At 41.9% G+C, this 14431-nt stretch overlaps 1 protein-coding gene across 1 annotated transcript in view; it reads right to left on the minus strand.

The window, feature by feature from the left end:
* Nucleotides 1-8553, minus strand: part of LOC148903077 (A-type voltage-gated potassium channel KCND3-like) — a 135588-nt gene extending 127035 nt beyond the window's left edge. The window contains exons 1-3 of the mRNA XM_088995944.1: nt 8454-8553; nt 8287-8372; nt 5996-7175 (exon numbers count right to left, since the gene is read on the minus strand). Coding sequence (XP_088852070.1) covers nt 5996-7098 — 1103 coding nt within the window. The 5' untranslated portion in view covers nt 7099-7175; nt 8287-8372; nt 8454-8553. The remainder of the gene's footprint in view (nt 1-5995; nt 7176-8286; nt 8373-8453) is intronic.
* Nucleotides 8554-14431: the final 5878 nt, after the last annotated feature.

A 14431-nucleotide genomic window follows, 5' to 3' on the forward strand; every position in this document is an offset into this window, starting at 1 on the left:
AATTCATGCTTCAGTGCAGTGTTTATTTTCCGACAAACTTTGCAATCAAAGTGACCATTGCTGTTGGGTTCTTATTTAGCAGGATAGTATTGTATAGTTTTGCTTTAATGCTGTTGTACCAATTACTATTTTGTTTTTGGGAGCCATTTCCTGAGCATCCTCATCTTTATTAAGTTCATACATAGAGTTGCTTGTTTTTGTAGCCACAAGGGGACGCAAGCCAGTGTCTTATTGGGCCGGTCCCAAGCCCGGATAAATACAGAGGGTTGTGTCAGGAATGGCATCCGACGTCAAAGCGTGGCCAAAACAAATATGCGAATCAAACCTCTGAAGGTGGAGGACACGATTCGCTGTGGCGACCCCTAGAAGGGAAAAGCCGAAAGGAAAAGAAGATGTACAGCAGCTGCAGAGATGGAGAGGACTCACAGTTTATGCACTTCATGAATTATGCAAACAATTAATTGGAGACCAGGTTAGCTCAGCACTGATCTTGACTAAGAATAGACCAAGACCTAAATCTTCAGGCACAAATTGCTTCATTAGCTGACCTAATAAAAATACTAAAATGAGCTTTTTCTTTCGATCACAAGCTCATCAGCCACCAGTCAAATTGGTCACATGAGCACATTTCCCTTAAATCAATACACAGTCATCTACATTGATCACACTTTTTCGCAAGCTGTTTCTCCTTAAATCAAGGGTGTCAAACTCATTTTTGCCCCAGGCCACATTGTTTCATCTCCTCCACATATTACATACAGAACGCACAATAAATTAACAAATTACTCGTTTTCAAATATGAAGTCTAGAATAATGAGTGTTATTGTGGTTTACATTGGACAATTTGAAATTTTTGTTCGGACTTTAGCAAGCAAAAAGGCACTTGACATGCTTGATTTGCTTTCACGAGCCGAATAAAATGATGATGAAGATTTGACCCCCGGGCCTTGACTTTGATATCTGTGCCCGAAATGAATGTTGCTTTTATGAAAGTTCCATGATAATGAGTTGTGAAAGGGAAGCACATGTTAATGTTTTTGAGACGCAATACACACACACACACACGCACACGCGCGCACGCACACGCACACAGACACACACACACACACACACACACACACACACACACACACACACACACACACGCAAACACACGCACACACACACACACACACACACACACACACACACACACACACACACACACGTACACGTGCTAATAAAAATAAAAGAGAGATTGGGGCACTGACGCGATGTGCATACACCACCACATACAGTTTTATCTTCCCCATGCACTTGTGAATGAAATACTGTACGGCACACATCAACTGTGAGAGGTCTGCTGCTGTTGTCTGGGAGACCAGGAGTGGAACATCGATTTTAAAGGAGCAGTGATCAAAAGAAGTTAGTCTTTGATAGGGAGGCTGGGTTACACTAATGATGTGGTTGATTTGAATGGCCTAATGAGTGCATAAAAAAGTGAAAAAAAATACATTTTTTTTCTTCAACACATTCATTGAATAAATTCAGTATCTCAACCCTGATAAAATTTGAGTGCACCAATTTGTGCAGTTAGGGGAGGGCACATTAGATGCTTGATATGGAATGGATTGTAGTCCAATTTCAAAGTACCTCTATGAATTGATCTAGTTAGGTAGTCTGATCAATTACACGAACTGTATATCGCAATACATATTCAGTTACAATATTACTATTTTTTTGATAACCAGTAGTATGTCTTCATTCACTGATAATTACATATTACATCAAGTTTTGGGCATATGGTAGTGCGGCATTTCCATGACTGGCATTGAATTGTCATTTATTTTATGTGTTGGTAATTCATCACTTGTGCTCCGAGCTGCAATGCGACAAGCTCTGTGTCATTCAGAGATTCAAAGTTAATCTACTCTGAAATGATGGGGATAATCATCTTGTTTTTTTCCTCTTTCATGGTGACAAAAAAAAAAAAAAGAAAAAGAGGCTAAATGTAGTAATTTCGTCAAACACAATGTTGGTTTATAAGATATAGAATGTAAAACATGACTAAAATCCAGTCCTAAAAAATAGGGCAGGGTAAAAAAAGAACACAAAAAAAGCATCATTTAAAGTTTGATACATTAAAAGCTCCAGGAAGGACAATCAAGAGAGGATAACTCATTTGTTGGTCCTTAATGTTAATATTTATTTTAACGTTAAGCATGGCGAGTGTGTACATGCTTGTCAAAGTCAAAGTCAGCTTTATTGTCAAATATGCTAATATGCATGACATACAGCATAGATGAAATTACTGTCCTCTCGGACCCAGTGTGCAAGGCACTTATAATGACTTAACAAACATAATAAACATGAAAACGCCAATTTGCCAGGAGAGAGAGGGGAGCCGCTCCGTGTTCACACGCCGCCATCTTGGAAAAACCTCCTCCTTCATTGGTTGGATTTCAGCCAAAAATCTAAACCCGAATCTAAACCCGAATCAGCCCCTTTCAGCGCCCAAAACACGACAACAAAAAAATCACCAGAGCAAAGGGGGATTATTTTGTTTGGTGCCTGGCTAACATTATCTCATTATTTCACACTGCAAGTAAATGAGGTACGTACCTGTGTCATCAACCAGGGTGCTACTTGTTACACTGAGATGGAGGCTGGAATAAATACATTGTGTACTTGATTGTCCGACCAATGTTCTTAGTGCACAGTCTTCTGACACTGCTGAAATGACAAAACCACAGTAAACTATTCTCTTTGAAAAGAGAATTTTGTATTCTATTTGAGGTTAGATTTCTATGATGTAATTATAGCAACAACAACAAAAATGACTTAGAGCAACATCGCAAATATGTGCAAATGATGTGCGGAAAAGCAAATTGATGCACTTGTCAGCGAGAGGACTTTGCCAGCAGCATCAGCAGGACAGAAGACAAAGAGATAAGCAAAAAATTGTTCATATGAGCTATTTTTCATTGTCTTTCCAAATAATCAAACCAGAGATCTATCACTGGGATTTCATTTCAACCAAAACGAAAGGCTTCCAAGACAAATCTCCGTTGCTTGGCACAATATTACTAAAAATGCCAGTCATTATTGGTATTCACCGATATCCCATGTTATTGATCTTAGCCACATCTCTCATGTTGAGTTTCAATAAAAATGTCACATTCTGAAGATGAGGAAAAATACAATTTACTCAGATTCGTAAAAATTCCATTCAGATTAAACAGGATCACACAACACATGTTTTCCACTTTAGAAGCTGGTCCAAAAATGTATCTGGAACAAATGAAAAAAAAATTGATGAAATGAAAACAATTTCAGTGCACAGCACCCATTTGGCTCGAGTGAGGTTTACGCTTGGGTTAAATATGCATTCACTCATTCATTTTCCAAACTGCTTTACCCTCACTGGAGTTGCAGGGGGCTGCAGGTGCCCATCTCAGCCGTAACCGGAGCAAGAGGCGGGGACACCCTGAACTGGTTGCGAGCCAATCGCAGGGAACACCGAAACGAATGACCATTCACGCTCACACTAACACCTCCGCACCTCTGCACTGTGAATTTAACATGCTCACCACTCAACTATATATTGGGCCACCTCGGATCAACATGTGGCTTCCATTTCAAAATAGACCGGAGGCAAATTAAGGGTCAACCGGGCCTTTGACCCTCAAGATGAGAGCATACTCCCACAGATAAATCAAATGTTTGAACATCGTTCGTCATTTAGGGTAAGGTTAGATGCTATCCTGGTTTACAGCTCAACAATTGTAAACAAGTCAATGTACTCACCTTTATGCGTACCGTATTTGTACATTTCTCATGTTGCATTATGGGCGCCTGTGTCTTAAAAAAGATGCAGCTTATGAATGTTTTTTTTACTTTCAAGATGTAGTGGGTGTGTCTTATAATAATTTGCATTCTATACAAAATTATGGTACATGATCAGACACTGAAGAAGGATGTAGTCAAGTTTGTCGAAAACAGACATACAGTTTATGCTTGCAATTAGATGCAGGCAAGAATGAGAGGGCAAACATAATAGAAAGGAATTTCAATTTAAGACTGTGGGCTGAAAAGATGTTTTGGATTATAAAACAGAAGGAAATGACAGGATTTTAAGTGTGCCTTACGGTCTGATAGTTGAGTCTTGTAGGAACACATGACATATTCTCTTGCGTGACTGCAACAGGTGGGGGAAACATTGGTTTCTTGCATCTTCTGCCATTTTATGCAAAATAATTGGATTGGATTGGATTGGATATGCCTTTATTAGTCTCACAGTGGAGAAATTTACATTTCACAGCAGCAAAGTGATGAAAGGAATGAAAGTAGAAAAAAGAAATACATGAGCTGCTGGAAAGGCAGCCACTCTCGCGGCGCCGTCAAATTCAATCATTCTGTCTTTCAGTTTGCATCACTGGCTTAGATAAACAAATATATACCTGTATTTGCGATCAATAAATAATAATCGTTGCAAATGGATCACTTTCAGCCACATCCAAGTGGTATCTCTCACGGCATATAAGTTTGGAATTACTCTTCTAAACAGCAACCACTGCTTAGCCACACATTTCTAATAATTAAAGGAGACAACAAAAACACTTCAAAGGAAATACTGCATGTAGACTACCGCAAAGCAATATTTGTCTTCATGTACAAAAGCAAACAAGCACATTTGCCTGCACTTTTGTTGAACATCTGTGTTTGTTTATGGTGTAAACCGAGAACGGAGGCCAGAAAGTCAGACAGGTTTACATTTGACAGCACATAAAGTGCCCACATCTTCACCAGCACTTCCGGTTCTTGCCAAGCTCAAAAGCAGACTCCCATCTCACCTCTCATGAGCAATATCACAACTTGCAAACAATCATTGACACATCATTCTGACGCAAAGAGCAACAAGAGGCCGGTTTTGGTGTGTCAGGTCATTCGACTAGGACAAAATGTACAGTATGTTTGAAAAAGATGTACGTGTTTTGCACAACCGCACATAAAAGTGAACAAATTCATCAATCTGCAGAATCAAGTATCTTCTCTTGTTCAGACTAGCATGATGACTGCATCGCGAGTGTGACAACATAACCAAGTCTAAGACGTTCTTTTTGGGCCTCCGCATCTCTGACATTTCAAAGCGTGCTATCTTCCTGAGCCTCTCTGACTCACACATAGAACCAAGAAATTCAAAAATTCACAGTGACATAATAGGCACATGCGTTACTACTAAAAGTCAATGCGAGTATTTGTGACATTTCAACATTTCTGACATGGTTTGCTGGATTACTAAGCGGCTTCACACAGACAGTAACGTAGTTGCATTAGCAACATTTCGTCAATGACACAAAGGATGATAGCACTGCAAACAGATTGAAAACGTATTGATTGATGCTCCCCTGACATTGTCAAAACATCCTTGTAAACATTTTTTCATCGAGCCGTTGCAGCGCATCTCATTAAATGTGCAGTCGCACGAAATGAGGTGAATGCTGAGTGTCCAGGATATCAAAGTGCCTGGCTTGATGCAAAGCCAGAAACTAGTGTGATTGAAAAGTCCGCTTTCAAAGCACAACGTCTGCGTTTGCGTTCAGTCGAATAAGTGCATTTTGTTAACCACCAAGCAGGTCAGAAAGGGAAACAATAGTCCAATCTCAGTTTGCAAGATACTGTTCTTTTTTTGTCTCACTGTGATGCTTTTCAACATGGCCCATTCTGTTCAAGAGCAATCTCCCAAGTCTCTCTTATCTATCACACATAAAGGACACACAACAACCATTAGTGAAGGAGAAGGTAGTATCCTCATGGCTGCTATGTTTCAGAAGAGCACTCTTTGTTATGAGAACAGCCGTGAACTGACGTCCATTGTACATTAATTCGCAAAAGGATGTCTCCGAAAATGTGACACGAACCCGTCAATGATTTTGGGGCCGTCGGCGCAGCCTCACACACACATGAACACACAAGCACTTGTAAGCAGATAAAAGGTGTCTTGCTCCGCTCTTACCCAAGTGTTGTCATAGTAACGATGGTGTACCAGAAGGAGGCTGGGATGCTGGTAAATTTACTGGAGGTTGAACCCTTCTCTGCGTAGAACATGACAGTAGCAAATATAATTATGGCCATGGTTAGGGAGAAGAGCAGGAATCCCAGCTCTGAGGCACAGCTTTTCAGCGTGTAGCCCAGGATACGAAGGCCCTGCGAGTGGCGGGAGAACTTAAAGATACGAAACACTCGGAAAACTCGCAGCGTCACAAAGGCACCGCTCACGTCCTCGTTATCCGTCATCACCAGGCCGATGTAGTAGGGCAAGATGGCCACCACATCGATAATGCTCATGACGGACCTCATGAAGCGGTAGCGACTCGGTGCGGCAAATAAGCGCATCAGGTATTCCACGGTGAAAATCATGACGCACGCTGTGTCCATGCAAAAGAAGGCCACCGTGTAGCGCTCGCCGCATGGCACTTCCTTCTTATTGAGCGCCATGCCGCAGGGCACCGTCTCAACCACATTAGTGATGACAGAGACAGCGATGAAGAAGCCCGTGACATAGTAGAAGACCAGGGCCATGGTGGAAGTGTGCGGGTTCTCAAAAGCCCGCCACATGGTCTCCCTGAAGGTCATGTTGGGAAGCTTAGCGTCCTTGTTGTCCTCTTGGTCATCCATCAGACGCTCTGCATTCTCCCTCTTCCTGTCTTTGTATTCTTCATAGCAGCAGTCACCAATGATCTCCGGGATGATGCCAAAGAAAGCCAACTCCTCGTCATAGGACGAGATGCACTCATAACGAGGGTAGTGGAGCTTGCCGGTGCGATAGAAGTTGAGCACACTGCGAAACACGTCCGGATCCCGGTCGAAGAAGTACTCTTTGGTCTCTTCGTTGTAGAAGAACTCCTTCTCAGAGCTCCCAAGCAAGGTGTCCGGATAGCGGTCCAGTGTGTTCCTCCATGTTTGGAAGCGCCGCCCACTAACATTTAAAATGATTAACTCATCCTGACGTTTGTTCTTTTGAGTTGGCGCCACCGGCATGGGCAGATTGGCCACAGGCATCCAGCCAATGGCCGCCGCCCGGGCAAAGGGAAGCCACGCCGCCACTCCCGCTGCCATGCTTTCTCCAACCTGGGGTGTCGGGGCGAACAAGTCCTGCACCTTTAAAACCAGCTTGACTTCAGCTCAGTCACCAACTAAAAAGGAGAGGCAGGACAGCAGAGCAGGAGAGTGGGATATGGGAAAGATGGGTTTCAAATACGGCAGCGTTACGTCGGAGCTTTTCAAGCGGAATAACGAGAACACTCTTTTGGGAACGTAAAACAAGATCACTTTCGGAATAATACATAAAACATGAACCCAATCTCTCTCTCTCTCTCTCTCTCTCTCTCTCTCTCTCTCTCTCTCTCTCTCTCTCTCTCTCTCTCTCTCTCTCTCTATATATATATATATATATATATATATATATATATATATATATATATATATATATATATATATATATATAATAATAAATAATAATAAATGTGTTTTTATCTTGAATATGTAAAAAACATAAGGATTATTTTTACTCATGAACGGTTTGGTGAAAATACATATGACTGGTTGGGTTTGGTCCCTCTAAAACGGTGAAGAAGCACTTGTGTATTGGTACACTCCACTTCGCCTGATTCGTGACCAGCAGAGTGGGATTTTGATTCCAACTCAGTGACACTCCATCCATGTAAAAGCTGGTTCGTCTTGATATGTGCCTGCACTTGCCAGTTCAGGATGTAGTGCGCCCAAAGTATTCTAGGATAGGCTACAGCATCCTCACCAGGTACTTTCAGGTTAAGTGTGTGATGAAAATGTCTGACAAATGTGTGTGTGTGTGTGTGTGTTAGGGAGAGAGAGAGAGAGAGAGAGAGAGAGAGAGAGAGAGAGAGAGAGAGAGAGAGAGAGAGAGAGAGAGAGAGAGAGAGAGAGAGAGAGAGAGAGAGAGAGAGAGAGAGAGAGAGAGCGATTTCAACAAACGGGTGTGTTTATCCAGAGTTACGATTAAGAACCCGCATTGCAAAATGCAGACCACAGCTTTGCACATCTCGACTGAGTTTCTCACTTTGAGGTTCACGCAAGCCTGTTGAGTTTCAAATGAACGTTATAACTAATCCAGATGATGGAAACGTCTGTAGCAAATAATAGCGAATTATTCATACTGTAGTAGATCGCAATGACAACAAGTTATTGCTGACCAGTTGCCTAAAAATCCAACCACATGTATAAAGAAAAGACGCAGATGGACACATACACGAGCCACTTAACACTCACCGATCAGAAATTCTCCATCTAAAAAAGGCGACCTTCTTCCACTGCAGTGTAGTTCCGCTTAAATCGTGTTGTGTTCGTATTTTCTTCTTCTTCCCGCAAAAAAAGGCGTGTCAGTTAAATGAACAGAAAGAACGAAGTTCCCCAAGTGGAAAGGGAAATGGTGTCACCGTGAGACGATGGTGCCGTTAAGTGTCGACCAGAGGACGAAGCGCAGTTTGGTGAGTTCACTTTCCATCTTGCGAAGCAGAGGGATGGGGAGAGCGCGCCGCCGGAGAGACGCTCGCTCCTCGATTGCTGAACCAGAGCGCAGCCGCGAGACCGACGCGAGGGGGGAGGAGGACTTGGAGGGTGAGGAGGAGACCCACCCCCCCTCTCTCGTTCTTGTGGACACAATAGTATATAAAATAATAATAATTCGAGATCTCATATTAGAGAGCTCAACGTTATGGACTTTTATGACATGCACTGCCAATGCTATACTGGACAGTACTTTATATTTTAATGTCAGATTTCTTTCTTAATTAAACACCTTGATAATGAATGAATGAACGGATGAATGAATGAATGAATGAATGAACGAACGAACGAACGAATGAATGAATGAATGAATGAATGAATGAATGAATGAATGAATGAATGAATGAATGAATGCTTATATAAGCCTTAACCCAGGGGTCGGCAACAGAAAAAAAAAACACTGGGAGCCACAAAATCCTTTTGACATTTAAAATGAAGACAACACTGTATCTTTTCATCATCGTTTTTTACCGTTATATATGCATAAACAAACTATAGTGTGTTGCATTTATGAATCAATGAACTGTAAAAAAAGACTTTATCAACATCGCAGGGATAATACTAGTGGGCCTCTATCGGCAGTACATTTGCACCTAAAAGCTACTAACCACTCATTTGACGACAATGAGGTTAAAATCTTAGCGAAAGAACATAGATGGTTTGAAAGGGGGGTAAAAGAGGCGATTCTTATAAAACAACAAAATCCTTCATTAAACCGGTCTGGTGGTGTGAGGTTCAATTTGGATCGTTCATACAATAGCCTGCTCAGGCAAAACAGGTTAGGCAACTTTCGCAATGCTGATGAGGGTCGTTATGCTGATGAGGTGATACCGGGGGGAGTGGGTGTAATAGGCCAATCGTTAGTCAGGAATGTAGGAACAATCAGTGGGGCCACAGGGGGGGGTCCCGCGCCTCCCCCAACCTGAGAGTAGGGACCTATCATAGCTGTGTCCGGCGCCACCAGGTCTGGACATTAGGGATATATAAATGGGGCCGATACGACCAGTCAGACTTTAGTTCGCTGACGGAATCAATGAACTGTTACAGAGAAGCGAAATTACATTTCTGCACGCATCTGTGTAAGCTCTCAGTCGTACAGGAGTGGTCCATCGATGAGAAGGTTTCTTCAGCCGTCATCTGTACACTTTTGAAGGTTTCGGACGTTTCGCCTCCTATCCAAGAGGCTTCGTCAGCGTTCGCATCGTCCGAAACCTTCAAAAGTGTACAGATGACGGCTGAAGAAACCTTCTCATCGATTTCTGCACGCAACAAAAACATTTTAAACTCGGAAAAAAAGACGTTGGGTCGAAGATTACTTTCAAATATAATACTCAATGTCTATTTGAAAAAAAAGAATTCGTATTTGCAAAAAATGTATCACCTGGTTAATGTGATTTCTGCCCCTGCACCTCAGCGCACAGCCTCTGCACATCAGGGCTGTATGACGTTACCTTCATCTTCACAGAGGACTGTAAGCTGTCGTCTGACAGGCGTGAGCGATGTCTGTTTTTAATGTAGTTCATGTTGGAAAAGACCTGACATCTTAATGGATGCTTCTTTTATATATTCTCCGTCTGTGAACGGCTTCCCGTGCCTGAATATTTCCTGAGCGGCCACAAAACTAGCAAATGTAGCTGAATTTGTAGATTTCATCCACTTCATAAAATGATTCTTGCTCTGATCAGCCTTCCGCATCAGTTCTGAAACGTCTCTTTTTCTCTCATCTCCATCCGGATATTTTTGAGCAAAAGTGTGTGTGTTTGTTCTGGAAATGTCTTGCGACATTTGACTTTTTGTTGTTTGCTAACTTCTCATTACATATTAAGCATACCGGTAAACCCGTCTCGTCAGCAGTGAAGGCGAATCTGCCCACGTATCATTAAACGTTCTGTTTTCTTCAGACACTTTTCTTTTCTTAGATTTATCCATAGTTGGCCTACCTGGGGGTCGAAAAATTCAAGAAATCATGCGCAATTTGGCGGTTGTGACCGGATATACGTCCACTGTCCATGGTTGTGACGTATATTATGAGCGAGAAAAAAATTGAATACATTTTATTTTGTATTATTTATAATCACCATAATCTTCAAATTTAGAATTACATTTTAAAAACGAACGAACTAAATTAATATACATTAAATTAAATACTCATTATTTATTTTCTAAAGCCGTAGGGAGCCGCAGCAGGGGGTGAAAGAGCCACATGCGGCTCTGGAGCCGCGGGTTGCCGATGTCTGCCCTAACCAATGGGGTGAATCAATAAGAAAATAGTTTAAAGAGCAAACATGATTGCCTTTCAAAAAGTAATGTAAACAAATATTTTTTTTGATATTTTTTTAGTTCTGTTCAAGTTATTTTTTACAGTGATACCTTGGCTTACGAACTTAATTGGTTCTCAGAAAGTGAAGTGTGTGTAAGGCGAAAAGTGTGTATTTCAAACGTTAATTTCCCATAGGAAACCATTAAAATGAGAATAATCCGTCCCAGAGTCCCCATTAAACATAATTTTCTCCCAAATAAGCCTTAAAACTACACAAAATATTCCTTATTTTATGTATAATACATGTGCTGTGCCATGTATTTATGGCCTGCCAAAAATACATAAAGAAGGGTCACCCCTAAAACCCATTGTTTGTAGCATTGACTCCTCTACATACAATGTAGCCAAATATTTTAAAACTATCTTAGCTCCATTGGTTGGTAACACAGAATATCACGTAGAGAACACCACAGGGTATGTAGAGAGTATCAAAGACCTCATCTTGCAACCTGAGGAAACTTCTCTCTTTACATCTGTCCCAACCCCAGCAGCAGTCTCAGCGGTGAGGACGAGACTGCTGGCGGACGTTTCTCTGCATGAAAGAACCAAACTTAAACCGGACCACATCTGCCAATTATTGGAAATATGCCTTAATACTATGTATTTTCAATTTAGGAAGAAACTTTACAAACACATTGCATGGTTGTGCTATGGGCTCACCAATTTCACCCATAGTGGCTAATCTGTACATGGAAGAGATGGAGAAACAGGCCCTCACATCCTTCCCGGGGACAAAACCTAGACACTGGTTTAGATATGTGGACGATACTTCCGTCAGAAAATATCGTTTAGTATCGTTTAGTATTGTTTAGTATCTGACGAAAGGATCGTCCACATATCTAAACCATTAAAAAAACAGAAATTCAATCCTTGACAGATCACCTAAACTCGGTAGACATCAACATTAAATTTACTCGCGAGGACATTAAAGAGAACCAACTAGCCTTTTTGGATTGTAAAGTAATTATAAAAGGACAGAGCGCTAAACACAGAAGTCTTTAGGAAGGCTACGCATACTGACCAATACTTACTTTTCGATTCTAACCACCATCTACAACACAAACTAGAAGTTATCAGAACACTCCAGCATAGGGCTAAACTAATACCAACAAGCGTCGAAAGTAGAGAAAAGAAGTCAAAACATATCAGGAGAGCACTCACAAACTGTGGGTACCCTCAGTGGTCGTTTAACAAATGTCAGAAAGAAAGAATAGGGAATGAAACAAAAAAATCTGAAGATACAAAAAGGAGAGGAGTAGCAGTACCTTACATTGCAAGAGTCCTTTGGCAACACAAAATTCCTACTTATTTCAAACCGATGAACACTCTAAGGCAAAAATTAGTGCATCCAAAAGATAGGTTGCCAAATGAAAAACAAAGTAATGTAGTTTATTCAATATATTGTAAGAATGAAAATTGTAAAGAGCAATACATTAGGGAGACTAAACAAATTCTCAAAAATAGACTTTATCAACATCGCAGGGAAAATACTAGTGGCCCTCAATCGGCAGTACATATGCACCTAAAAGCTAGCAACCACTCATTTGACGACAATGAGGCTAAAATCTTAGCGAAAGAACATAGATGGTTTGAAAGGGGAGTAAAAGAAGCGATTTTCATGAAACAGCTAAATCCTTCACTAAACCGATATGGTGGTGTGAGGTTCAATTTGGATCGTTCGTACAACAGCCTGCTTAGGCAACATAGGATTAGTAATGCTGATGAGGTAATACCGGAGGAAGTGGGGCAATCAGGCCAGTCGTAAGTCAGGACAATAGGAACAATCAGTGGAGCCGCAGGGAGTAGTCCTCTGCTCCCCCCAACCTGAGAGCTGGGACGTATCATAGCAGTGTTCGGCACCGCCATGTTTGGACAGTAGGGATATATATATAGGGCTGATACTACCAGTAAGACTTTAGTTCGCTGAAGAAGCATCTTGGATAAGAAGCGAAACGTCCGACAGATTCAAAGAAGTACAGATGACGGCTGAAGAAACCTTTTCATCTGTATCATCGGATCGAATTCAAAATACTTCTGTTTACATTCAAAGCCATCCATAACATTGCCCCTCCGTATCTGTCTGACCTGCTTCAAATCTCTGTTCTCTCTCGGTCCCTCAGATCCTCATCCTCCCTTCACCTCTATGTGCCCTCTGCCCGTCTCACCACAATGGGATGCAGAGCTTTCAGCCGCTCTGCTCATTCATTTCCACCCAACATCCCTATTATTGACTCCCTCCCTCTTTTCATGTCCCACCTCAAAACCCATCTGTTTAAAATTGCTTTCAATGTCTAGTTCAATCTGCTAATTGATTATTTGTCATTTTACTTACGGTTTTATCGTTGTGTGCTTTTTTTATTGTAAAGTGTCCTTAAAATTAAATGTATTATTATTATTATTATTATTATTATTATTGTTATTATTATTATTATTATTATTATTATTATTATTATTATTATTATTATTGTGTGACATGTGTGTACCAACAAAGTCCTTCCGCTCATTCAACAACAACAAGCCATGGTTCACTCCCAAACTCAGGCAGCTTAGGAAAGAGAAAGAATCCTCATTTAAAAGCGGCGATCGAGCAGTTTACAAACTCGCCCGAAACAGGCTGACGAAGGAAATTAACATCGCAAAGAAAAGTTATGCGGAGAGGCTTAACAAACAGTTCTCCGCTAACGACTCTGCATCGGTGTGGAATGGCCTGAAAGCAATAACAAATTATCGTTTACCTTCCCCCCAAGCAGTGTACAACAATGGTATGGCTGATGAGTTAAATACATACTTTTGCCGATTTGAAAAGGACACCACCATTTCCCCTGTCTGCCCACCATTACCAGAAACTACCGTATCTCCGCCCTCTGCCCTACAGATCCACGAACTGGACGTTAGACGGCTCTTCATGCAGCAAAAGATCAAGAAAGCTGCAGGACCTGACAGAGTGTCCCCCTCCTGCCTGAGAGTCTGCGCTGACCAGCTGGCTCCGGTCTTCACACAAATCTTCAACAGATCCCTGGAGCAGTGTGAAGTCCCATCCTGCTTCAAACAGTCTACTATCGTCCCAGTTCCAAAGAAACCAGCACCCTCGGGATTGAACGACTATAGACCTGTTGCTCTGACGTCTGTGGTCATGAAGTCCTTTGAACGCCTCGTGCTGAACCACCTAAAGAACATCACCGGACCTCTGCTAGATCCTCTTCAGTTTGCCTACCGGGCAAACAGGTCCGTGGAGGATGCAGTCAACATTGGACTGCATCACATCCTCGACCACCTTGACAACACAGGAACCTACGCAAGGATCCTGTTTGTGGACTACAGCTCTGCGTTCAATACCATCATCCCAGAACTCCTCATCCCCAAACTTCTCCAGCTTGGTGTGTCCCCCACGATCTGCCAGTGGACCCTCAGCTTCCTGACAGGATGGACACAACAGGTCAGACTGGGAAATATATCATCCACAACACGAACCACGAGCACTGGAGCCCCGCAGGGATGCGTCCTCTCTCCATTGCTCTTCTCTCTCTA

Source organism: Hippocampus bargibanti, linkage group LG01, assembly GCF_051943395.1.
Source record: "Hippocampus bargibanti isolate YZ-2025 linkage group LG01, ASM5194339v1, whole genome shotgun sequence".
In the NCBI taxonomy this organism is placed as follows: domain Eukaryota; kingdom Metazoa; phylum Chordata; class Actinopteri; order Syngnathiformes; family Syngnathidae; genus Hippocampus; species Hippocampus bargibanti.